This window comes from Zootoca vivipara, chromosome 9 (genome assembly GCF_965207765.1).
Source record: "Zootoca vivipara chromosome 9, rZooViv2.hap1.1, whole genome shotgun sequence".
Taxonomy (NCBI): domain Eukaryota; kingdom Metazoa; phylum Chordata; class Lepidosauria; order Squamata; family Lacertidae; genus Zootoca; species Zootoca vivipara.
Window position 1 is genome coordinate 39,496,298 of NC_142592.1, and position 26,406 is coordinate 39,522,703.

General features: G+C 42.9%; 1 protein-coding gene across 2 annotated transcripts; it reads left to right on the top strand.

Moving 5' to 3' along the window:
- Window positions 1–1,153: 1,153 nt before the first annotated feature.
- Window positions 1,154–20,708, top strand: LOC118090813 (uncharacterized). Of its 2 annotated transcripts, none has more exons than XM_088652012.1 (13): window positions 1,154–1,540; window positions 6,261–6,546; window positions 7,323–7,474; window positions 9,477–9,536; window positions 11,559–11,844; window positions 12,129–12,280; window positions 14,453–14,542; window positions 15,015–15,300; window positions 15,805–15,959; window positions 17,480–17,765; window positions 18,285–18,436; window positions 19,470–19,513; window positions 19,913–20,708. In XM_088652012.1, the coding sequence occupies exons 1-12, from the start codon at window positions 1,420–1,422 to the stop codon at window positions 19,505–19,507; spliced, it is 2,064 nt and encodes a 687-aa protein (XP_088508138.1). In that variant the 5' UTR covers window positions 1,154–1,419; the 3' UTR covers window positions 19,508–19,513; window positions 19,913–20,708. The 2 variants fall into 2 exon arrangements, with proteins under 2 accessions (XP_088508138.1, XP_034982939.3); XM_035127048.3 differs by lacking the exon at window positions 1,154–1,540 and adding an exon at window positions 5,047–5,214.
- Window positions 20,709–26,406: the final 5,698 nt, after the last annotated feature.

Genomic DNA, 26,406 nt, shown 5'->3' on the forward strand with positions numbered 1-26,406 from the left:
ACCACAAATTATCGTTAGTGGGTGCTAACAAGGAGGGACCCTGGCTGGCTGTCCAGAAGAACCCAGAGGGATGTCAACTCCTTCCATGACTGCTAAACTCACCTGCTACTCATCTATAGGCTGAAATCCCAAATAAACAGTAGAACTTGAAACTCTATGTGACTGAGTGTGTCGTCTGTTACAAGATGGGGAAACACATTCCTTGATTTTTCTTACCTATTTTATTTATTTAAATAGTCATAACCCTTACTTTTACAAAGTGGTGGTATACCCAGCAGAAATAATTTAGATAGCAAACAATCTCGGGGGTTAAACTCAAGAACTTCTGTGTGCTGTGGCCCTTCCTGTTGAAGATACTCACCTGTCCCACCTGTCTTCTGTCATAGAACCCTGTGATTCTCAGGTAGTCACATGTCCAGGCAGTTACTAAACCAACCTGCTTAGCAACCTCAAAGTGATTCAACACAATGAAAGGTTAATAATAGCACACTGATGCATTTATTAATTTACTGCATTTATACCTCACCTTTTTCTTCAAGGAGCTCAAGGTGGCATACATGGTTCTCCCTGCTCAATTATGCTCCACAACAACCCTGTGAGGTGGGTCAGGATCAGAGGCAGTGCCTGGCCAAAGGTCACCCAGTAAATTTCATGCCAGAGCTCCAGTCTCTCAGGTTAGTCTGACACAAACCACTACACCATGTGGTACTGCGTTCTCTCAATACCTGTGGGGGTAAAGAGCAGCAGGTGGAAGGAAATTAAACCTGCCAACAAAATGGCATGTTTCCATGGGGCCCTTATCTTTGTCCCACAGCGAGCAAGAAAAAGCTGTCTTTAGTATTGGAAAGAATGTGAGTGGTGCTAGCAGATGAGTTGTAAGAAACCCACAAGGCATATGCTGCCAATATTGTAGAGTAAACAGCGCTTGAGTCTTCTATGTCAGAAAAGTCCACGAAGACAAAAACAGCACATTGTGCTTGCCTATCAGGTAGAGAGGGATGTGAGCTGAGGGATAAATAGCTCAGCAGTCGTCCTGTATCACAAGGGGCTTGTGACGTGTTGTATAAACAGGAAACAGGAAGTAGTACCTGTTGCTATTGTGTATCTGTATATATGACATCGTCTGTTTCTGTTCTGTCTGTTGTGTTGAAGCTTCCAGCCGGGATGGATCTGTCCAGTCCGGGCTGGTGTCAATAAATCTCTCTGTTTAAATGAACAAGGGAGTGAAAGTGATTTATTTCACGAGCACTGAAAGCTGGAAAGTTTCCGCTGCTACAAGCTGCAGTTTGAACTGTTATCTAAACTTCAGAAGAAAGAATTCCGAGACGTTTAGAAACGAGGTTTGACTTTCGTGATAGAAGCAGAGACTGCGCAACGGGAGCGCACTGGACAGTTATCTGCTACGCAGCTTGGACTTGGATGCAGGCAAATAGATGCCTGACAAGCGTGCTAAGCAAGGAGTTTTTGCTACGCTTCTACAACTCTGCTAATAAGGGACACATATGTCAATCACAGTTTCTCTCATTTTTTCCAGTTACAGGTAGGTAGCCGTGTTGGTCTGATGTAGTCAAAACAAAATAAAAAAATTCCTTCCAGTAGCACCTTAGACCAACTAAGTTTGTCATTGGTATGAGCTTTCGTGTGCATGCACACTTCTTCAGATACACAGTGTTTATTGTGTATCTGAAGAAGTGTGCATGCACAAGAAAGCTCATACCAATAACAAACTTAGTTGGTCTCTAAGGTGCTACTGGAAGGAATTTTTTAAATTCATTTTTTCCAGTCTTTAGTTTAGTCCCTCACATCAGTTTCTGTGGTTTTTTAAAAGTACTCAAAAAAATTGATTTTCCTTCAAATTTAACCTACAGTGCATATTTTTGTGTGCAATTTGCCCATACACAATGCCTGGTTGCTTCAATAAAACCTTCCCAGGTGGAGGGAGTTTGGAAGAACCCCTCTGAATTTCTGTATAAATATACCATAACAGAGAAATAATGCATGAAACCATAGCATGGCCCCATGGGATTTGTTTCTGGGTAGAATATATATGAGAGAAAACCAGTCATGTTATTCTGTGTTGGCAAAAACACATTTAGAATAAGCAAATTGGTGATTCTACCCAAGAGGTGAGGCAAGGGTTGGTTATACAACTGAGCTTGGCTGAGGACCAGATTCTCCTTATTGGGTATCATCCAGATGTTGAACTACAACCCCAGGAGCCCCAGTCAGCTTGGTTGGAGAAGGTTACTGTAGGCATACAGATTGAACTGCTTGTCTCCTACTGCCATTCAACTGCCATTCCTCCCGTTTTATGGCCATGTTGAACAAAGCTGCCAGCCAAAAATCTCAGTTTGTACATCTGATAAAGTGAACTCTCTCTATCTTTTGCACAGCTAGTGTTTGTTCATAACTTGCAAACAGGTCCATCAGGCTGTTCCCAAGGCTGCCAGATTAGATTAAATCTTTAGGCCTTGAATCAATATTGCTGCAGTTGAATAATGTTGATTTTAAAGAGCTGAAGCTGCTAGCCTTGAACTTTGTTGCAGAAGAAGTTGAGCGGATATTGACAGTTTTCCAGAAACCACCAGGCGGCAGAGTTCCAGCTGTCTTTAGCTAGGCAAGATAAAATTGAGCAGGGAGAACCTAAAGCTAGGCATGCCTCCCACCCTGCTTTTACTCTTGGGTTGGAAAACAGGGAACATGGTCTTAAAACTGTTTAGGTCAGGAATGGGTGCATCTGTCCATTTTAGTTTCTCTCAGATTTCCCTTCTTCCATTCTGAAGTTCCAATGATGCCAACACTGGATTTGGGGCCCTGCATCCACCCACTCAATCCATTGGCAAGAACTGCTGCTTAGGTACATATATTTACTTAGCCTAGTCTGCCTCCCAGGGCTGTTGCATAGATAAAAAGAGGGGAGATACACAACCTTGAGCTTCTGAGCTGAATAGCAAGATACAAATACAGTATACAACTAGACACAACAAATGTTTCCTGTTTCAGAACTCTCGAGAAATAAACATATTGGGGGGGGGGGGACACTCCACAATTTTGTCAACCTTGATAAAGAAAAAGCAACAGCCTATAGTAATTTAACTTTCTCTTAGCTGTAAGGTGTGCAATGATTTTATGGCTGCATTTGCTGATTCGTTTTATATTTTTTCACTTTTGTTTTATGGTTATATGAATCCATAACAGCCATAGCTGCCAAGTCTCCCGTATTCCCTGGGAAATCCCCATTTTTCCAGCTGTTCCTAGCTGAAAAAACAGATTTTTTTGTTTTTTCCTGGTTTATTCTGGCGCGGTGGCCATTTTGGAACTGGGCAAAGCAGCATCAAAAGTCACTTCTGAGTATGCTCCGCCCAGTTCCAAAATGGCGGCAGCGCTACTTCTGGTCTGCTACTTCTGCCCAGTCCCTTATTTCTCCAACAGCAACTTGGCAGGTATGATAGCAGCCCAGTGATGACATGCAGGCTAGTAATGGCTGACATGAAAAACTGCATTGGGGTGGGGTGGACACTGCAATATCAAGTAATCATACCAGTATCAAGTAATCATACTCAAGCCAGCCAGCCTGTGTTTTCCACTGTAAAGGCAGTACACTTGGGCAGTGGATGAAATCCTGTGGATATGGAGGACTGCACTTAAGCATGCATATAGCTAACTTCCTCCTCCATCCAGCGTCAGACTAACAGCAATAACAAGATATTTCTTTTTCCCGTGCAGCTCTGGGAGGGTATCTGGGAGACCCAAACAGTGTCATGGGCTGGCTGGATACAGAGGAGTGGTGAGAGGCACCAGCTGGGGAACCCCCAAGGGATCCCCCAAAGGAAGAAGACTGAGAGCCAGGGATGTGGTGGTGGGACAATGATGAGTGGTCAGAGGGAGAAGAGAGAGCAGACTGGGAGGAGGAGTTGTAGGAAACTGAAGAGGTATCAGGGTTTAGTGAGCAGGAACAGGCTGAGAAACAGAGCAGTCCTGATTCAGAGGCCGAAGAAGAGGCTGGAGAGGATCAGGCCAAGAGGCAGAGATCAGGTTGGCTGCTGAAGAATCCAGGGAGTCTCTCACTCCTGCTCCGACCAGCTCCCCTTTCCCCTGGTCTCAGAACACAAAGAGGAATGAAGAGGGTGGAGCAATGGGAGGCTAGACAAAGGAGCCTGAGATTGCTTGTGAAGGACACGGGGTATCTGAAGAAGTGTGCATGCACACGAAAGCTCATACCTATGACAAACTTAGTTGGTCTCTAAGGTGCTACTGGAAGGATTTTTTATTTTTATTTTGGCTTTGTTTCAGTTAGCACATTGGTTTGGAAAGTATGAATCAGGCAGATTCCTCCTGCAAATGTGTACTGAATTATATTACTCTCCTAACCTTAGAAGCATTCTTGCTTCATTTTGTTTCTACTTTGATGTTATGCTAATATCATGAGAGGGATTTTCCCTGCTATACCACCCCTTGTCTTTGGAAGCCTTATAAGAAGCTGCTGCAGGAGAGGGACACTGAGAAACATCATGGGAGGGGGGGGGGTTCTAGGACCAAGGTGAAACTGTGAAGCTCCTTTGTTATTTTTTTCTATTGGATGCTGCATGTAGTTTCATTAATCTTGTTTGCAGGCTGGACCATTTTGCCCAAGGCTTCTGTTCCTGACCCTTGCACACATAAGCCTGTCTTGCTCTGACCCCATTCCTTCCCATTTTCGGGCCACTTCCAGGTCAGCAGTGATGAACGTGTGCATGACTGCACATCAATGGGATGCGAGTAAAATGGTTGCTGTAACTTTTTCTGGAAGAAAGAACTGGACTCCTATTTATTTTCATTTCAGACCATATTTGATGTATAGTTTCTGATCTTTTGCCTCATTAACTCAGACTCTGGCCTTTGTCAACCCTATTTTGTTGTAACTGCAACAGGTCAAATATTTCTCCAAGCCACAAAATGAACCTTTGAAATGTACCTTTGAATGGTCTTGATTTTGAACAGTTCTCTGATTGGAGGAGAGCAGCATCCACCAGAGTTGAGTAACCTCGCTCCAATTCTGTTTGGGGCACTCAAATCAAGAGCGCTTCTCTTGGGAAGTGGTCTCTCCTGAGCCTTGCCAGCCTCTTTTTACAGATCCAGCAAAAAAAGAGGACACAATGCTTCCAAGAAGGACCGTGAAATACTTCCTTTCGCTGCTGCTTTTGACCATCCTGCCTTCACGACCTGCACAGGAGGGTGTGTTACCAAGAACTGGGTGTCTTTCCTTCCCTCTATTTTTCTTCACTGGTCTTTTTTTAATTGTTCCTTTCTTACTTACTTTTCTGTTTTTCTTCTTTGTTTCTCTTCTTTTTGTTCTTTCTTTTGAGTCTGATGGCTGGGGCCTTTATTAATGTCCAGTGATTGTATTCTCATGGGGGTGGTAAATGGTAGGCGCCTGGGTGAGAGACGGAGAAATGTCCCTTTACCTTTAAAGGGACCCCTGACCGTTAGGTCCAGTCACAGATGACTCTGGGGTTGCCGCGCTCATCTCGCTTTACTGGCTGAGGGAGCCTGCGTACAGCTTCCAGGTCATGTGGCAGCATGACTAAACCACCTCTGGCAAACCAGAGCAGCGCACGGAAATGCCGTTTACCTTCCCGCTGGAGCGGTACCTATTTATCTACTTGCACTTTGACGTGCTTTCGAACTGCTAGGTTGGCAGGAGCAGGGACTGAGCAACGGGAGCTCACCCCGTCGTGCGGATTCGAACCGCCGACCTTCTGATCGGCAAGCCCTAGGCTCTGTGGTTTAACCCACAGTGCCACCCACGTAACTCTTCAGCTACAATTCATAATTATGGGAACTAATGGAAGCACTCCTAACTTATTTACCTCAGAGTAAACTACATTGAATTAGATAGGACCCTCGGGGCAATTCTAACTATGTCTGCTCAGGGGTTAGTTTAATTGACAATGGAACTTGAATTAGTCGTAACTAACTTGTTCCTTTGTTTTTGATGGGGATTTTAGTGCCACTAAAGTAAACCCCGTTGTTTTAGTGAGATTTACCCCAGGTAAGTGAGTACAAGAATGCCATCTTAGCCACAACTAACCTTTTAATTTGGTTGGAGTATGCAGCTTTAGTGCTCTTTGTTGCAGTATCCTCAAGTTGAATATGACATCTGTTTAGCAGCATCATTACACTTCTGGTTTTATTTTGCACTGAAAGGTTTCATACTAAGGAATGGGAGCTAATCCATACCTCTGACAATAAAATGGAAACTTCCCCCCTCTCTCTTTCAGTCTCCAATGTGGCCCTCACCGGAGAAGCTTTACAATCCAGCACCTACAACTCGCTAGGAGGAGCTATGAATGCTATTGACGGGTCGTTGGTAGGTGTATTTACAGAGGGATCCTGCACCCACACAGATTATGAAAGGAATCCATGGTGGACAGTTGACTTGCAGGCGCAGTATCAAGTACTCCGTGTCAGCATCACCAATCGGCAAGACTGTTGTGCTGAACGTCTTAATGGGGCTGAAATCCGAGTTGGGAACTCCACAGAGAGAGGAGGCACCACAAACCCTAGGTACTGTATATGGATCAGATGCTTTCTAGCGAGGGAAGGGGAAGCTGCGCCCCTCCAGGTGTTACTGGGGTACCACTCCCATCATCCTTAGCCATTGTCCATGTTGGTTGGGGTTGTTGCGAGTTGGGAATTCAACAATAATTTGGAGGGCCACAGGTTCCTTATCCTTGTCTTACACATTGAGATGTGATGAAGTACAATTTTCTGTTCTTCCTGTTTCATCACATCCAGGACTGTTTCTGTTCCACTGCAGTTCACTGTCTGCCAAAAGATACATTATTTCATTTTGCTGTCCGCTGTGGGAAAATTACATAATTTATGTAATTTATGTAATTCCATACGTATTGTAAATTACATAAGTTACATTGTCCTATAATGCCACCCCGTTCATTTGAATGTAAAGAAAATGCAATGCAAATTGGGGGATGCAATGTAATCCATTATATATTGTCTGTGGACTGAAAGAAACCATGCCAGCAAATGCTGATCGTATTCACTGGATCAATTTCTGTTCCACACACGGAGTGAATTTGTGAACATTGGCCATTTCCACTTCTGTTTTTGCAGCATCCTGTGGCACCCCTGCTTTACAGAATTATGGCTCAGGGAGAACAATGTAGTGTATAAGTTTCAGGCAGATTCCTAGCTTTTTGAGTTCCCCAAACATAGCAAATATTTGCTCTCTGTCCTGAAATTTTCATGTGATTTCACCTTGCTGATAAAGTTCTTCAGTTATTGTTTAATACTGTTTCTTGATCTTTTCTTTTCTTTTTCAGATGTGCTACAGTAAGTTCTTTGGATGCTGGGGAAACACGCAGTTTTTACTGCGAAGCATCAAAAGGGCAGTTCGTTACAATTACCCTACCAAGGAGTGAATACCTCACGCTTTGTGAAGTCCAGGTATTTGGTCAGAAGATAGATTCCAGTGGTAAGTAGGAAAGATTATGATATTGGTATCTGTTTATGTGCAAAGAGACTGAGGCTGAACACATCCCATGTATTTAAAGCACATTTAACTGCATGCTTCCCCCCCCCCAAAAAAAACATTCCTGGGATCTGTACTTTATAAAAGGGTGCTGGGAACTATAGCACTGTGAGAGGTAAATTACAGTTCCCAAGATTTTTTACAGGAAGTTATGTGCTTTAAATGGATGGTGTGTACCCAACCTAATATGCAGGAGAAACACAATGTCTATAATGTTGACTTACCGTATTCATTAATGATCATTCAGGATGCTGTAGTAGCAGATTTTCTTCATTGAGAAGGTATTGGAGCAGAGGTTCTTCCCAATGCTATGATTCTGCCATGCCAGAGAACCCTGGGAACTGTAGTGTTATATGAGGAAATCTTTCATTATACTAATTCCCCCCACAATTCTATGGAGGAAGCCATGACAGTTACATCATTATAATCCATTCCAAAGCTAGCACAATATTTTCTAAAACTTTACCCTTTCCCCTCCCCTGTGACCCACACCTTCTTCAAATCTGCTCTGCAGGGTTGGGAAAACACCCACGTGGGAAGAACTTACTTCTAGATCATTTGTTCATTTCCCAGGTGAGGGAACACCCTTTTAAATAGAAACATGGAGTCAAGAGAATAACAACAGATTCAATAGAAACTGGGTTTATTAATGCTATTGCAATAGGACAACCTTGCTAACCAGTTGTTCAGCAGAACTGCTAGTTAGAAAAGACTAGGGCCATCTTAAGCATATCCTGTGCCACGGTGCAAAGCTCCCTCCGGTGCCCGCCCTCCTGTTTCCTAGAGTTGTCTACCTTTTTTTAAGGGAGAACGGCACTGCCAGAGGAGCTGGAGGAGGCGGGCAGTGACTGGAGGGCGGCTCGTCTGCAGGGAAGAGTCAGAGGCTGGACACGGTGCCTCCTGGCTCAGCTGGCCTTTTTGTACCACTGTGGCCATGGCAGACAGAGGCTCCGGGCATGGGGATGCTTCGGTGCGGCATGGTGGAGGCGGGCGAGGGCGGCTAGCTCATGCCAGGGTGCCGCGTCCAGCCTCCACCTCTTCCCTGGCACCCTCCAGAACTTGGTGCCCTGGCACCCCATGCCACTAGCCTCTATGGGTAAGACACCCCTGGATAAGACTGACATGAGGCACATCAGAACAATATATAGCAGTTTCAAACACAGCACACAAAAAGTCATAAAACTTCAAAACATCCTTCTACATGCATCAAGAAAGGTAGACAAGTCATGGGATGTAAAGATATGTACATGACTCTACTTTGGAATCGACTTTCTTGGGGTGCCCCAAAACATTAGGTCTCAACGATCTCATTTTAACCCCAGTTTCCTTGGCAACCAACTTTCAGTAGGGACTGTGGGCATTCCAACCCCACATTTTACTTCCCTGTTCCCATGTCAAAGAGCTTCAAGAAGAGATGCTAATTCAAAACAGACATAGCAAAATGTTTTGGCTGACTATTTGTGTCACTTTCCATGTCAGATAGGAGATGGAACGCAGCATAGAAGGAACTGCAGTGTGGAAAGCAACCCTTTGAGAACATTGGAAGTTAATCCCTGTTATTTCTGTTTTCCCAGAGATAATTCAATAACCAAGATTTATAGCTTGGCTATCATTAATCACGACATAATAACCTCTGCCGGTAGAGGGTTGACCAGAGATATCTAGTCCACCATGTTTCCTCCCTGGAAGTTTACTTCCCCGGACTTTTGATTATGACTTTTATACGGTCTGCTGAATTTTTAGGATTTTATCTTTGCATGTTTTTAATTGTTGTGATTGACATATCATTCTTTTTCTCTGCATGCTGCTCTGATAATTTTATCAATGGGATCCCAAGATTTTTTTTTTTAAATAAAACTCTCTAGACTGTGCTGAACGAATTACATCAGCAGATAGAGGCTCAGCTAAGCCTTTTGTTTCTTTTTGTTATAAATTTATTTGCCAGCTGACCATGAGCCAGAGAAGAACAAGCCACTCACACCAGGAGAACAAGTTAGCACTTCTGGTAAGTAGACCATTGCATACTGCTAGTCGGGAAGGAATATTGCTGGTGGTGTATTCTTGTAAATGTAGATGCCAGTTTGGGCATGATTGAGCCATTTTTAAGCACTTTCTGCAATGTGAGTTCTTTAAAATCACAAGTAAAGGCCATTCTCAGCTCTACTTCCTGATATCCTTTAACTCATGGGAAGCTGTGGCTTTCCAGATGCTACTGAACTCCATCCATCCTTGGCCATTGGACAGTGGTTGGTGGAGATGGGAGTTGGAGTCCAACCAATCTGGAGGGCCATGGATCCCTGCTTCAACTGGAGATGCTGGTGAATGAATTTAGGACTTGAGAATTCAAGGCATTTGCGGGGGTTCCGGTTCCGGTCGCAGGAATGGCTGACCCTTTTTCCATCTTTCCGACCTTCATAAGGAATTTGGCGGTTGCTAGGGGAGTAAATGGCAACCTCCCCACCTCTCCGGGGGTTACGGAGAGGGCCGCAGGCCCGCAGATGCCCCTAAACCCACCCCGACTGTTCAAGGGGTGGGGGGGCCAGGGCTGAAAGCACTTATGGAGGAGCGGAGCTCCCCGGACGCCGACCTGCGTAGCGGGATCTCCATGATTAAAGAAGATAATTGGGCTTAAATTCATGGACGTGCTTCAAAAAGGAAGGGCAGAAGCTCTGTTTATTGCCAAGGAATTTTCGCTGCTGAGCGTGAGGAGTGAGGGAGTATATCATCGGCAAGAAAGATTGATTGGGACGCCACGAGAAGGGAAGTGAGTCTTCTTTATTCTTTCATACACTCTACGAGTTATTTTATACCTTCCCGGACGTGATGTCCTGTTTGTTTGGAACAAATGAGAAATGGAACTTAACTGTGTGAGTTAGACTCTATAAAACTATTGATATGATATGGTTAGAAGCTGTAAAACTGTTGAAGAGAGGGCCCCCCCTCCAACTGGACAATCGGAGTGCGGCTGGAAGCGTTTGGATTTATGAGGTGTGACGCATTTGGAATTTGAACAGCGATCTGAAGTTAAGTTCAGCTATAGGGCAAGGAGAGCTATAAATCTGTTAAGAGTTTCTACATAATGTGACAGCTGTGCCTATGCCCGGAAAGCTGTAAATTTTACTATGATCGTCTGCAAAAAAAACGTCGAGAAGAAAACGAAAGTGATCTGAGCTTTTCAAGATGGCGCTGTTTTGTGTTGAAAGACCTACGCAAGAAGAAAGCACTCCAGACAAAGAGGATTTATGGGGATTTAGGGGGAGGCCGGACTGATTAAAACTCACACAGGAGAATGAATATATGGGAAATCTCATTTGATGCTTATTTCAGCAGCGGTGGAAAAATCGGATGAATGGACGAAAGAAGAAAATATTTTAGTGATTGCAGGGGAAGATCGAGACTATCATGGATTATGAGTGACTATTTGGACTTTAGAATAAAGACGGCAGTAAGCAGTTGCGAGAAAACCCCAATTTTTTGAAGCATGGGAACTCCAAAATTGTATATGATTTGGTATAATATTCGGTTTAATTGATATGGATTTGTATAATTTGGAATAATGGATGTGATATAGTTGTATTTTAATTGGAAAATTAATAAAAATAGATTGTAAAAAAAAAAGAGAGAATTCAAGGCATTTGCTTACCCACTGAGTGATGGGCCCTCTCCTTTGATAATAAGACTAGCACTTATAATTCATTCATATATTTATTGCAGATCCATTTCGTATATTCTCCTCATCATTGCTCAGTGATTTAAATGCAGACAGGTTACATTAAAAAGAAATGAAATAAGCATTATTTTAAAAATAATCACAGTTGCCAATAAAGAAATACAGGATACGTAATAAGTCAATAATAAAACATATGCAGAAGAAAACAATGAATGAATGGCCTATGATTACAAAGGGTTCCATGGTCTAAGTAAAAATAATAATGGTACATAATCAAATGGGGAATAAGGGATTTTGGGATCATTGGATTCTGAACACTTTCAAGACTTTTTCTCGATTTTCTGTTCTTTCTTATAGTCCCCAATGTGGCTCTTGAAGGGAAAGCATTTCAGTCCAGTATCTACAATGCGCTTGGAAACCCTGAGAATGCCATCGATGGGTCTATAATTAGTGACTATATGCGTGGCCACTGCACACACACAGAACTAGAATTTAACCCATGGTGGACAGTGGATTTGGCAGAAGAGTTTCGTGTGTCCAGGGTTAGCATCACCAATCGAGGAGACTGCTGTGCAGGGCGGATAAATGGGGCTCAAATCCGAATCGGAAGCTCACCAGTAAAAGGAGGAATCACAAATCCATGGTACGGTAACAGAGTGGTGTTATTGACCGGATCATACTTGACTTTTCTTCCTTAAGATCCTAAGAAGAGCCCTGCTAGATCAGATGAAGTCCAAGATTGAATAGTCTAGCACCTTGTGTTCTGTAGTAGCCAACCACATGCCTGCTGGGACCCCATATATAGAACATGAGGACAACAGCCCTCTTCAGCCATTGTCCCTAGTAACTCAGAGACATGTTGCCCCTCACCCAACCTACAATATGACTTCTGGTTAATACTAACACACGGACTGGTTTCCATTCAAGGTGTGCGACAATCAGGTCATTGGCCCCAGGGGCAACAGCCATTTTTGACTGTGGAGAAATGCAAGGACGTTATGTGACTATCACCATCCCAGGCATTCGTTTCCTCTCACTGTGTGAAGTTCAAGTGTTTGGTGAAAAGCTACCTTCCTCGTGTAAGTGCGGAGTTTTCCTTCTCATGTTGTGGTTTGGTCGGCTGCTGACCGATGCTGTCTTTGGAAAGAAGTGGGTGGCAGATGTCTAGGCCAGGAAGTCTTTAATGGCAGGGGAAGCTCTGGAGAAGGCAGACATGGCATCTATGGGATGCTTCATGTCATATATGCTTCTTTGTCTTTTAATAGCTGCAGTATCAAGTGATGATGTACACCAGAGGTGGGGAATCTTTAGCCCATAGGCCTTTATAGGCTGGCTAGGCCTTCCTGTTTGGAAAGCCATGCTCACTTGCCCTACAACGGACGACATATAGATGACTTTAACATCTTCATGAATAAGATGCTGATGCCCTGAGGGTAAAGCTGTGCCGGTAAACCTCTACCCTGCTCTCCTAGAGGCAAGAGAGCTTTACCAGTAGAAACCTGGCAACTTTATTTTTAAAAAAAATATATTTATTGGATTTTCAAACAAAAACAGAACACGCCAAAATAGCAAAAAAATAATAAAAAAGAAAAAAGAGTTACAAAAGCAAAAACAACAAGACAATAAAAAGAAAAAAAATAAACAATCATTATATAAACTCATTTCATAACATAATTTCGACTTCCCCGTCCCTCCCTTTCCGAGCCTTTATGATGTCCCAATTTGCGCAGCTTTCAAATTATAATCATATTACATAATACACATAATCATTGTCCAATTACAATTCATTACAATTCCTTTATATTAGTCACTTATTATTGTTTTTTATTCCAATCTCACTTCCAATATACATCTCTTTCTTATTAAAACCCTATTCTTATATTTCATTATTCCATTTCATAATTTTCCAACTCTCTACTAGCTTCCTTTAGCCTATTTCCCCCCCCTTAAAATACTCTAACCAATTTCAATCAACAACTTATTTCTAACCTATTACAATTCCTACTACCCCCCTCTATCCCCTGGTTAGCAATTCTCTAGTTGACAGTCCTTCATACAGTCCAAATTCAAACCATATAATCCATCCCAATCAGAATGCCACTTCTCTTTCAACCCACACCATCCCTGAACCACTTCAGCCCACCCTCCTCTCCCCATCCCTTCTTCTGTTGTTGCAGTTTCTTAGCTCCCTCCCACCTCCATCTTTTCCTTTTCTTGCCCTCCCATGTAACTGAACTGTTGCCTGGGATTCGCCTCCCTCCTCTCACTAGGGGGGCTCGATCCCAGGGCAAATCTTTGTCCTTTACCACTGCTTGGTTGGTTTTACCAGGAGCCCGATCCCTCTCTCTCACTGAGGGGCCAGCATCCTGGATTTTTTCTTCTTTTGGGGCCTCCTGTTTGTAATCTCTCACAGGCTGCACTAGAAACCTGGCAACTTTAGTTAAGACAAGGCTCAGAGTTCGATTGTTGACTCAGTCTAGAATGTTTACACCTGTTCTTCCCTTTCCCCATACCCATTATATTCATTGACATTCCTGTGGGACACTGACAAAATTCTTCTCGAGTTCTGTGCTATTTGGGGGTTTGTGAAACCAGTGATCACCATCAACCAAGTATGCTTTGTTTTATTTTAGTATGATTTGACACGGCTCAGATATTTTTAATCACATAGGAAATCTTGCTTTGTCATTCAATATATGTTTTGTCTAGGAGATGAAAAAGAGACCTCATCTGGAACTAGGCAAGAAGCAGAAGGTCTGTCAATGATCCTCACATTCATGTGTTCCAAAAGCCTAAAACGTTATATAGAAGACATGAACAACCAGTATTTATTTAGCTGATTAGTTTGAATCAATATGGTAAATTTGGTCTTCTTCACCTCACCAAACACTTCCAGCAACTCTACACTTGTCCCTCTTGTTCCTAAGCCTCTATAAGGCACCTCATTTCATCTTTTAGGGCACAGCCCTCCTTCCCACCCAGCAATCCTTAAGGCAGTGACCTGGGACCCTTCAGATCTTATTGGACTCCAACTCCCATCAGCCCCCACCAGCATGCCCAATGGCCAGGGATGATGGGAGTTGAAGTTCATTTTTTCCTTGGAACTCAATTTGCTCCTTGGAGCTGGATTCACACTGAACTCATTCACGCTTGCTTCCTGGTATGTTTGCTTAGAAATACAACAAAGCGCCCAGATTGGAATCATTGTCATATATTGCTAATCTTTTGCTTGCATTTATTTCTTCCACTAGTTTCTTCACCAATTGAACAATGGGAAAAGCCAAGAGAACCAAAACAGCCATGGGAAGAAGCAAAAGAGAAGTGGCAACCCTATACAACGGGTAAGCTGACCCTTGTACTGAAGATGGATGTGAATGATCAGACCTGGTGGTAAATGTATTTTTCTTACAGATTGCATAGGAAACTTACCCCAGAGTTCCTGTATGCTCACACAGAGGACACTTGATTTATAAGAGCCAATGTTAAAATATTACTGTTGATATAATAAACCACTCTTCCCTAAGTACATCCTATCAAGCAGTTCCTACAACTGTGGATAGGAACATGACATTTGGGTGGCATAAAGGAAAAGCCCTCGTGTGGACAGAAGTGCTTAAATACACACAGAGAAACAATGGCTCATGTATGCATGGATGCAATGCCCTGGTGTGCACAGATCCCCCAAATGTTAATTATTCATTCCACCAATATTTGAGAGCCTACTTTGCAAGTTCCCTTTCCTTCTGGATAGTTTTGCTAAGCTGTTTATTAGTTGAAACACCTCTCTTCCTTTGGTTCCCCCCCCCCTTGTAGTCTACAATGCAGCTCTTGAAGGAAAGGCATTCCAGTCCAGCATCTTCAATGATCTGGGATCTGCTGAGCATGCCAATGATGGCTCTACGTCTGCTGACTATTTGCGTGGACACTGCACTCACACCCAAGAAGAAGCTAATCCGTGGTGGACAGTGGACCTTAGGGAAAGATTTGATGTGTCCAGTGTAGTGATCACCAATCGGGGGGACTGTTGTTCGGAAAGGATAAATGGCGCTGAAATTCGAGTTGGGGAGTCAGATGATGAAGGAGGCATCAGAAATCCCAGGTATTGCCAATGCCAGCTACCCAAGGATGCCAGGTCTAGGACTGGGCATTTGACTGGTCAGATTTAGTCAACTGGCCAATCAAAAACAGTAAAGCAATGATTAAGTATTTCTTAAAGCATTAACTTTATTAGAAGAATAAGCAAGACTCTTTCACAATTTACAGTAGACTAGCTATTTTTTTTAATAACAAGAATACAAAGCTGAAAATGAATGAACTGCAGCTTAAATCTTATGTTCATTTTTCACATGGTCTAGTCCTCATCTGAAGACTGCAAAAAAGCAAAGCCAAATAATACTTGGTCAGTTTACTGGCTAAGTGACGTGCTAAGTGACAGTATTGGACTAGTGAATTGACTGGTATCCTTGCCCTATATTGGATAAAGCATTCATTAGCATAAGACCTTGCCCATGCTTGCCCTTCACCCACTGCCAGATATTGAACTTGTTGCTGATTGTATTCTTTAAATCTCTCATTAAGGCTAACATACTGGCTTCCATTCAAGGTGTGCCACCATCACTTCATTGGGTTTGGGAGAAACAAAAAAATATCAATGTGAAGGAATGCTGGGACGCTATGTGACTATTACCATTCCAGGCGAAGCCAAATATCTCTCCCTCTGTGAAGTTCAAGTTTTTGGTCACAGGAGAGCTCCCACAGGTATGTATAAAAATTTCCCAACAAATACCTGAGTTGGTATTTGTTGGCATAATTACTTTTTGCTGGAGAAACAGTTGTCTGAGCTGGGTATGGGCACTTTCAGGGGTCTGAAATACAAAGTTCTCAGTACTCTAGGCTGGAATATATTGTTACTGCTTTGAGGGCTCAGACTGGTTGATGATTCCCTTCAATATTGTTGATTCTGCATATATGAGGTTAGACTCTATACAAGGAAACCAGTCAAACTAGTTACTCCGTTCAGGTAATGGCCTTAGCGGGCCATGTAAGTCCTGACATTCATATTAGAAAGACTTATGTCTCACAACAAATGTAACTGATCTGTAGAAAACACAACCTGCAAAAGGGACAATGCATGTACTTTTGTAAACATGTGAGTTTTGGGTGCTGTTGGAAGATGGACACAAAGAGACATGTGTGCTTTGTGCTGGACCCAAAACGGAGTTAGGTTTTCCCTGGAAACCTAATGGAAGGAAACATCTATTGGAATGTTAATGCTGTGGAGGCCTCTGTCTTGTGCTCTGGTTGTATATATTTAGAAATAAACCATATATCCTAAAGAAATCACAGTCTCCAAAGATCTTCATTCCAAGGAAATTGAAACCTGGGTAAGTGGCAGCACACCTGGAGTCTCTTGCTGCTTGGAGATTGGGGTGCACATAACAATATCCGTTACAGGTAGGTAGCCGTGTTGGTCTGACGTAGTCAAAACAAAAAAATAAAAAAAATCCTTCCAGTACCACCTTAGAGACCAACTAAGTTTGTCATAGGTATGAGCTTTCATGTGCATGCACACTTCTTCAGATACACAGTGTTTATTGTGTATCTGAAGAAGTGTGCATGCACAGGAAAGCTCATACCAATGACAAACTTAGTTGGTCTCTAAGGTGCTACTGGAAGGAATATTTTTATAACAATATCCATTAGCCTTGTGACATTTGTTTATCAATCTAGCTATTATCTATCTCTATCTATCTATCTATCTATCTATCTATCTATCTATCTATCTATCTATCTATCTATCTATCATCTATCTATCTATCTATCATCTATCTATTATCTAATCATCTATCCTATTTATTTTTCCCTAACAGGGAATTAAGGTGGCTTACATGTAAAATAGGAACAGCTACCGGTAAAAACATTGGGGGAAATATCACTAAAAACAATAAAGCTTTAATATCTCTATCTCTGTCTCATCTACACACACTCAAACACACTATTAACCAAGGGAAAAGGGCCAGTTAGCAGATGACCATACCATGGGCACATCTAGATTGGCGACTCATGTTGCTGTCCAATCATTTGTATCTCTACTGAGAGCTACAAGTTGAATTGTGTGTGTGTGTGTGTGGTGTGCGCGTGCAGTCTGCTATGTTGCATCCACACTAGTGGGTGTGACAAAGCTGAGATAATGACACTGCATTGTTCAATCAATATGTGGAAACCCAGAACCAGTTTTCTTGTTTAGTTGTGTGAGCATTACTTTTCCTTTCCTGCAGTTCCCAATGTGGCCCTCAAAGGTGAGGCATCCCAGTCCAGTACCTACAACCGACTAGGAGTTGCAAAGAATGCCATTGATGGGTCCACCTCCACTAATTTTTTGCGTAAATCATGCACTCACACGGATAGAGAGCCGAATCCATGGTGGGCAGTGGACTTGAAGGGAGAATTTGATGTGTCTAGCATAAGCATCACCAATCGAGAAGACTGTTGTGCAGACCGGCTGGATGGGGCTGAAATCCGCATTGGCAACTCCTTTGAGAATGGCGGTTCTGCAAATCCGAGGTACCTGCTGGTTTAATGTTCTCAAGGGGATCGCAAGAATAAGGCACAGAGAAGACAATACAATGGGAAAGATGAGAAAACGCAGAACCACAGATATAAAAAAATATATATCTGTGTAATACAATGATCTTCCACTATTCATCTGTATCTTTTATTCCCCCCCCCCATTGTGGATCAGGTTGACCAGTGGTCATCCAGATATGACTGGACTACAACTCCCATCACCCCTGACCTTTGGCCAGGGACTCAGTCAGTTAGAGCATGAGACTCTTAATCTCAGGGCCTTGGGTTCGAGTCCCACAATAGGCAAAAGATTCCTGCATTGCAGGGGGTTGGACTAGATGACTCTTGCGGTCCCTTCCAGTTCTACAATTCTATGATTCTATGACTGATGGGAGTTGGGTTCATGTAACATCTAGAGGTCCACTGGTTAGCCATTCCTGGCATAAATCATGTTGCAGTTGATGGTGTCCTTCAGTCACCTAATTTTAATAAATATGAATGGATTTCTTTTTCAAGGTGTGCCACTATCACCTCACTAGGTGCTGGAGAGACCCGCAATTACAATTGTGGAGGATTCAAAGGGCAGTACGTAACTTTGACCATCCCAGACACTCAGTATCTCACCCTGTGTGAAGTCCAAGTGTTTGGTGTGAAGGTGGATTCATCTGGTGAGTAAAAAGGTTTCTCGGATATCAGATCTGACGTGCATGGCAGCTACCCTTTCTTGGAGACGTTTTGGTTCTGCAGAGATAGTGATTTCTGTGGAGTAATGTAACATCTTAGAGTTTGCCCACACTTCTGCTGGTGTGGTCTCTAGAAAGCAAGGTTTGATTGGCAGTGGACCTGCACTTTCTAGGCATGGGTATGGGCTGTTTTCCCCTTGTCCTGCTCCTTTCCGAGAGCAATAGATTGGAACAAATGGCACTCCAGGGAAAACCCAAGTTGCCATTTGGTCTGACTGAGCACTAAAGAGTGGTTTTCCCTGGGGGAAAGCAATGGGATGAGAAGAAATGTGGATAAGCCCTTAGTGGTCCAATTGATGCCTATCCCCATTTGGTAATAACTGAGCACCAGGCTCAGCATTACTGACATTTATGGCGCTGTGGGTTAAACCACAGAGCTTAGGGCTTGCCGATCAGAAGGGTGGCAGTTCGAATCCCCGCGACGGGGTGAGCTCCCGTTGCTCGGTCCCAGCTCCTGCCAACCTAGCAGTTCGAAATTACGTCAAAGTGCAAGTAGGTAAATAGGTACCGCTACAGCGGGAAGGTAAACAGCGTTTCCGTGCGCTGCTCTGGTTTGCCAGAAGTGGCTTTGTCATGCTGGCCACATGACTTGGAAGCTGTACGCCGGCTCCCTCGGCCAATAACGCGAGATGAGCGTCACAACTCCAGAGTCGGTAACGACTGGACCTAATGGTCAGGGGTCCCTTTACCTTTTTATGAGTTCAGCACTAAACTGTTCTAAAACAATTGTGCTTTTAGTCAAGACATACCCATTTGGAATGCAGAAACTGTAAATGTGAACAGGGACTTTTATCCCAACAGCCAGAAAGCAGCCACCCTAAGGAGACAGGTGGAGATTGGGCAGATAGGGACTCTTTCCCCTCATCATCTGAGGAAGCTCAATGTTGTCAGAATTGGACACTTCTTCTTGTTTTGGATGTAGACACATATAATCATCTTCCCATCTTGAATTCTGCAGGACATCCAGACATCCCATCTGAAAAGGAAGAAGCATAATTGAAAGTAAGTTCATTTCTCTTCAAATTCACAGATCTCAAAGATCTGCCCCCGCAATTTTTGCAGAGGTCTACAAGGACTTGTTCTGAACTCTGCCGTGGACTGAAAGTTTTGGGCCTCCACTCAGACAGATCCCCCCCCAAAATTTGGCAGGGAGGCTTGCTTCAAATGGGCACCATTATTTCACATGCTTAAGAGCTACCAACCTATAGGAAGTGGAGTTTTAGGCTATGCAGGTCTGAGTACAGTCACATCCTTCCGTATAGGAACAAAGACCTCAGGAGCTGAATCAGAGAACTGCCTCTATGTTCAAATGTTGTGTTTATGGTGATATATACATTTATGGTGATATAAATCTGTCCATGGTTTTAATGTGTGACAGCTGTTTTGTATCCTTCCATATAGCAAAGAAGACCTGGCAATGTTCTATTGCTTCAGCTAGGCAAAGAAGACAATTTTCCACTCTGCAAGCTTTGCCAATGATTGCTCCTAACTGAATTTCATATCGTTATCTCTCTTGAGTTTATTTTATTAGGTAGAAACCCCTGTGTGTTTTTGTTTGTATTGTTTGCTGTTGTTGTCCTTGTGTATTGTAGATAATCTTGGATAATTCATACAGAGGAGGAATATACAGTATATATTATTTAAAAAGAAAATAAATACTTGAGGCTGTGGTCACCCCACATGAATGTGTGAACTAGCCTTAAAAGGCCGTGGACTTTTCTAATAAGACAGAAGACAGTTAATATTTTAATTATTAGTTTTAATAACCTGTATTGCATGTTTAATATTGTTTGCAGTATGTTGTCCAGGGACAGCAGAAATGTTGCAGTATGTTGTTTCATGGGACAGCAGAAATTGTGAAACCAAGAGCCCATACATTTGTAGAAAGACACCACAAATTATCGTTAGTAGGTGCTAACAAGGAACAACCCTGGTTGGCTGTCTAGAACAGGCATCCCCAAACTGCGGCCCTCAAGATGTTTTGGCCTACAACTCCCATGATCCCTAGCTAAGAGGACCAGTGGTCAGGGATGATGGGGATTATAGTCCAAAACATCTGGAGGGCCGAAGTTTGGGGGTGCCTGGTCTAGAAGAACCTGCACCCAGAGGGATGACAACTCCTTCCATGACTGCTAAGCCCACCTGCTATTTATGTACAGGTCAAAATCCCAAATAAACAGTAGAACTTGCAACTCTATGTGGCTGGATATGTTGTCTGTTACAGGTAGGTAGCCGTGTTGGTCTGACGTAGTCGAAACAAAATTTAAAAAGTGTGCATGCACATGAAAGCTCATACCAAAATAAAAGCTTAGTTGGTCTTTAAGGTGCTGCTGGAAGGAATTTTTTAATTTTGTTTCGACATATTCCGTTATTTGTCTTACATACTTTATTTATTTACATAGTTATAACTCTCACTTTTTCAATGTGGTGGTATACCCAGTGGAAACAATGTAAAAATGGCAAACATATCAGTAAAAGCTGTTGGGAAGCAATCTCAGATTTGAAAGGCCTCCGTGACTGAGTCAGACCAATGGGTCCATTTGGATCAATATATGAATGTACTGTAACAGAGATGGAACATGTGAAACCACAGCATGGCCCATAGGCTTTATTTCCATGTAGAATATATATGGGAGAAAACCAACCATGTTATTCTGTTGTGGCAAAAACACATCTGGAATGAACAAAATGGTGATTCTGTCCAACAGGTGAGGTAAGGGTTTGGTTGTACCACTGAGCTTCACTGTGGACCAGACTCTCCTGATTGGGTGTCGTCCAGATGTTGAACTACAACCCCAGGAGCCCCAGTCAGCTTGGTTGGAGGAGGTTACTGTAGGCAATGGGTTTTTGAGATCACAGATTGTACTGCTTGCTTCCTACTGCCATTCAACTGTCATTCCTCCTCCTTTATGGCCATGTTGCACAAAGCTGCCAACTGATCTGATAATGGAGACACTCTTTCTTTCTTTCTTTCTTTCTTTCTTTCTTTCTTTCTTTCTTTCTTTCTTTTTCCTCTCTCTCTCTCTCTCTCTCTCTCTCTCTCTCTCTCTCTCTCTCTCTCTCTCTCTCTCTCTCTTGTAAGCTGATTGAGTTTGTTCAAAACTTACAAACAGGTCCATCAGGCTGTTCCCAAGGCTGTCCTATTTTCCAGATTAGATTACATCTTTCGGCCTTGAATAAATATTGCTACAGTCAAATAATGTTGATTTTCAGGAACTGAAGCTGCTAGCCTTGAACTCTGTTGCAGAAAAAGTTGGATGGATATTGACAGCCTTCCAAAAACCACCAGGCAGCAGAGTTTCAGCTGTCTTTAGCTAGGCAAGATAAAATATATTGCATGCCTCCCACCCTGCTTTTACTCTTGGGTTGGAAAACAGGGAACATGGTCTTATAGCTGTTTAGGAATGGGTGCATCTGTCCATTTTAGTTTCTCTCAGATTTCCCTTCTTCCCTTCTGAAGTTCCAGTGATGCCAACACTGGATTTCCCAGGCCAGTTGACTGCATGTTGACTGGGGCCCTGGCATCCACCCATTCTGTCCATTGGCAAGAACTGATGCTTATGTAGATATATAAAATTATCCTAGTCTGTCTCATGGGGCAGTTGCAAAGTTAAAAAGAGGGGAGAGCAAGGTACACAGCCTTGAGCTCCTGAGCTGAAAAATAAAATACAGTGGTACCTCGGGTTAAAGATGCTTCAGGTTACAAACTCCGCTAACTCAGAAATAGTACCTCAGGTTAAGAACTTTGCTTCAGGATGAGAAGAGAAATTGTGCAACGGCAGCAGGAGGCCCCATTAGCTAAAGTGATGCTTCAGGTTAAGAACAGTTTCAGGTTAAGAACGGACCTCCGGAACGAATTAATTTCTTAACCAGAGGTACCACTGTACAAATAAACAACAGGAAGCAGCAAATGTGTGCAGTTTCAGAACTGTCAGCAAAATAAACACATTCAGAAAGAAATTTTGTTAACCTTGATGATTTTTTAAATAAGAATTTTAACTTTCTGTAACTTTAAAGTGTGCAATGATTTTATTGCTGCATTTGCTGATTCATTTAAAATTTTACATTAATGTTTTGTGGTTACTGCATATTAATCAATGGTAGCCCAGTGATGACAAGGAGATGGGTAGTGGTTGTGTGGCTAACCTGGAAAATTGCATTTGGGTGGGCTGGACACTAGGTAGCTGAGAAACCTCGTTTATTCATTTACCTGCAAGTAACAGGTGGCACTGTGGGTTAAACCACTGAGCCTAGAGCTTGCTGATAAGAAGGTCGGCGGTTCGAATCCCTGTGGTGGGGTGAGCTCCCGTTGCTTGGTCCCAGCTCCTGCCAACCTAGCAGTTCGGAAGCATGTCAAAATGCAAGTAGATAAATAGGAACCGCTACAGCAGGAAGGTAAACAGCGTTTCCATGTGCTGCTCTGGTTTTCCAGAAGTGGCTTTGTCATGCTGGCCACATGACCTGGAAGCTATATGCCGGCTCCCTCGGCCAATAATTCGAGATGAGCGCGCAACCCCAGAGTCGGTCACGACTGGACCTAATGGTCAGGGGCCCCTTTACCTTTACCTTTAAATCATACCAAAACCAGCCAGTTGTGTTTTCCACTGTAAAGACAGGACACTTGGTGAGTGAATGAAATAATGTGGACATGCAGGACTGCACTTAAACATGCATACAGCTAATCTCTTCCTCTGGTGCCGCCCAACAGCAATAACAAGATATTCCTCTTTTTTTTCTGCCACCCTGGGAGGCCTGTCTGGGAGTCCCAGGTAGGGGTGGTCAGCATTCCTTCCTCTGATTGCTTAACAACAGAGATTAAATTATTGAGCATTCTTGGCAATGGCAGTTATATCTCCCTAATTGTTGCCTCCACATTTTGCTTTCTAGCTTTCTTTATAGATGTTTTATTGACTTGCCCTTGCTGGGGCCTTGCTGTGTTGGGGGTCTGGTCCATGTGTATCCCTTATACAGTGTTGCCTGTTGGCGGTTCTGTTAATTTAAGATCTTCGCATCACTCTGATAATTAAAAAAAACCAAGTCCTCAGAAGAATCCATCAACATTTTTGCATGAATTTCTCCTAATATGCACATCTTTGTATGTCATTTTGCCTAATATACTGTTGCACACCACCCCAATCTATGAGCAGTGCAAGATTCCAGGAGTTCTAGGTACTTACCCCGGGTTTGATTTCCCCAGAATGAGGGACAGCAAAGACACTAGTGTCTTTAGGATATATGGTTTATTTACATATATAGGTACAACCTAAGATAAGATATCTTTATTGTCTTGTCCCCTTGCGGGAACAACAAAATTACTCGGTTGCTACATCCACTCAGATAAAGCATTCCGCATAATCCAAAATTACAAAACCTAATTAAAAACAGTAAATATAATACAAAATAACAAGTAAAATAAGATGACTTCAAAGTCCAGACTTTCCATTTAAGGCCAAAATCACTCTAGAGAAGAAACTGTTCCTGAGACGGCTCGTTCTTGCCTGCATTGTTCTATATCTCCGTCCCGATGGCAGGAGCTCAAACAGGGTGCGTTGGATCTCTTGATATATCTAGTGCTTTTCTATGGCACCTGGTGGTGTAGATTTGTTCTAAGGTGGAGAGTGAGCAGCCAATAATGCTCTCTGCTGTTTTAATAATTCTGCACAGCCCTGCTCTATCCTGAGAAGTACAGCTTCTGTACCACACACATAAACCATACGTGAGCAAGCTCTGTATGGCACAGTGATAGAAGGTAAGCAGCAGCTTTTGTGGAAGATGGTTTTTCCTTAAAATTCTCAAAAAATACAGTCTCTGCTGCGCCTTCTTCACAAGCCCCCTTGTATTAGCACTCCAGGACAGATCCTCCTGTAACTCAATGCCTAGAAATCTAAACATTGTTACCCCCTCCACACAAATTCCGTCAATCAAAAGTGGCTGGACCTTGTTCCTCTGTCTCCTAAAGTCCACCACAAGCTCCTTTGTTTTTTTTTTGTATTTATGAGCAAGTTACTAACTCTGCACCACTCTGTCAGCCGCTCCACCTCATCTCTTTGCATTCTTGTAACCACCTGAGCCTATGATAAGGTTACCAGATGTCCCCATTTCCTGGGGGCAGTCACCGGATTTACACATCAGTCCCCATACAAAATCCATTGAAGTCAAAAAGTGTCCCCGGCTTCATTGAAAAAAAAATCTGGTAACCTTAGCGTGTGATGGAGGGCCTGACAGCATTAACACCCCAGAAAGTCTTGCTTCTCCCGTAAACACAGCCAGGGATTTTTTTTTAGCCAGAATTCACCAGAACTCAGTTCTGGCACCTCTCAGGTGGGCGCCATTACCATTATAGGAGAACAAGTAAGGCGTTCCTGCGGAGTTCCTGCACCTCTTTTTCTAGAGAAATAGCACTGGCTACAGCTTTGGATTCAGGCATGTCTCTCCACTGCCTGCAAGAGTTGCTAGAAGCAGGAATACAAGGTGCCATGCAACCATCTTAGAGACTCCGCTCCGGATTTGTGTAGGGATCAAACCAAATTTTATTGGTAAACCAAATACAGGTTAAAGCCTGAAATCAAAAGTAAACAAACATGTTAAAAAAACATTATGGCACATAAGGTTAAATCATTATAGTCATATACATCACAGGTATAGACAAATGGCAAAAAACAACAACCCCTCAGGGCACAAGACTGGACTCTTGGGCTTTCCTGAGTTGGAAGCCTTTTTTCCGCAAACTTCACTGTGTTAACATAACTGATTTGTTCAAGCTAGACAGCAGGTAAGGCTGTGGAGCATTAGCCACGGGGAATCAGGCACAGTTCCATGACAAAAGATCCTGAACAGCTCCCTGTGTGCTGGCATCTTCACGCAACAGAGGGAGAAGAGGAAAAGCACTCATTCTCTTTTCTAAGCTCTAGTCTACATCACTTTCACAGTGCATGGAGATTTCTTCTACCAGAGGAGTAGTACTTTCCTGCTTTGAGGGAGTCCTATCAACGGGAGAGAAATATTTTGATAGCTTCCTTTGTTGGTTTGACTTTGTTTGGCTTGCTTAACTTGTTCCAATCTTTTTCTTTTTGCATTCTTGTAACCACCATACTTCCTATCAGATGGATCTACTTCATTTAATATTTTGAACTGAACTGTAGGGCAGATTCTTTTGCCTTTAATTCCTTTAATTCCTTTCTGCAACTCCCAGCCGAGTTGCTAAACTCTAGGCAGGACAGGTTTTTCTCTTGAGCAAAGCAAATTCATACAAGATGTTACAACACTCAACGGCTTTCTTACTCGAAGGAAACGGTAAGTTATAACAATAATAGGTAGAGAGCGACACATCACACCACCCAGTCTCTGTACTCCACAGACAAATGACGTTCTTATGGGTTTAAAATTCATTAAAAACAGACCTCCATTTTATGGTCTCCACTCCATAAAATATTGGTAAGACAAGTTGAAACTACTTAACACAAAGTTAAAACAAATTTAGAAACTCGCGAGCTGTGGAGCTGACCTGCGCTGTCAGCTATCTCCCTTTCACTGTCAGTATGTGTACAGTTTGCTCCTTAGCCTTTTCTTCTCCTGAATATATTCCACAAGGCAGTACAGTACATGTTTAGGTCCAGAGTTTTCCTTTTCTTAGATGGACTGTTGTTGTTGTTTAGTCGTTTAGTCATGTCCGACTCTTCGTGACCCCATGGACCAGAGCACGCCAGGCGCTCCTGTCTTGCACTGCCTCCCGCAGTTTGGTCAAACTCATGTTCGTAGCTTCGAGAACACTGTCCAACCATCTTGTCCTCTGACGTCCCCTTCTCCTAGTGCCCTCAATCTTTCCCAACATCAGGGTCTTTTCCAATGATTCTTCTCTTCTCATGAGGTGGCCAAAGTATTGGAGCCTCAGCTTC

Excerpts from the sequence above, each read along its gene's own strand:
- LOC118090813 (XM_088652012.1), top strand. The coding sequence starts at position 1,420 with ATGCAGGCAAATAGATGCCTGACAAGCGTGCTAAGCAAGGAGTTTTTG. Across the intron at positions 14,543-15,014 it reads GTGGCAACCCTATACAACGG|TCTACAATGCAGCTCTTGAA; the intron begins GTAAGCTGACCC and ends CCCCCCTTGTAG. Across the intron at positions 15,301-15,804 it reads GGAGGCATCAGAAATCCCAG|GTGTGCCACCATCACTTCAT; the intron begins GTATTGCCAATG and ends CTTCCATTCAAG.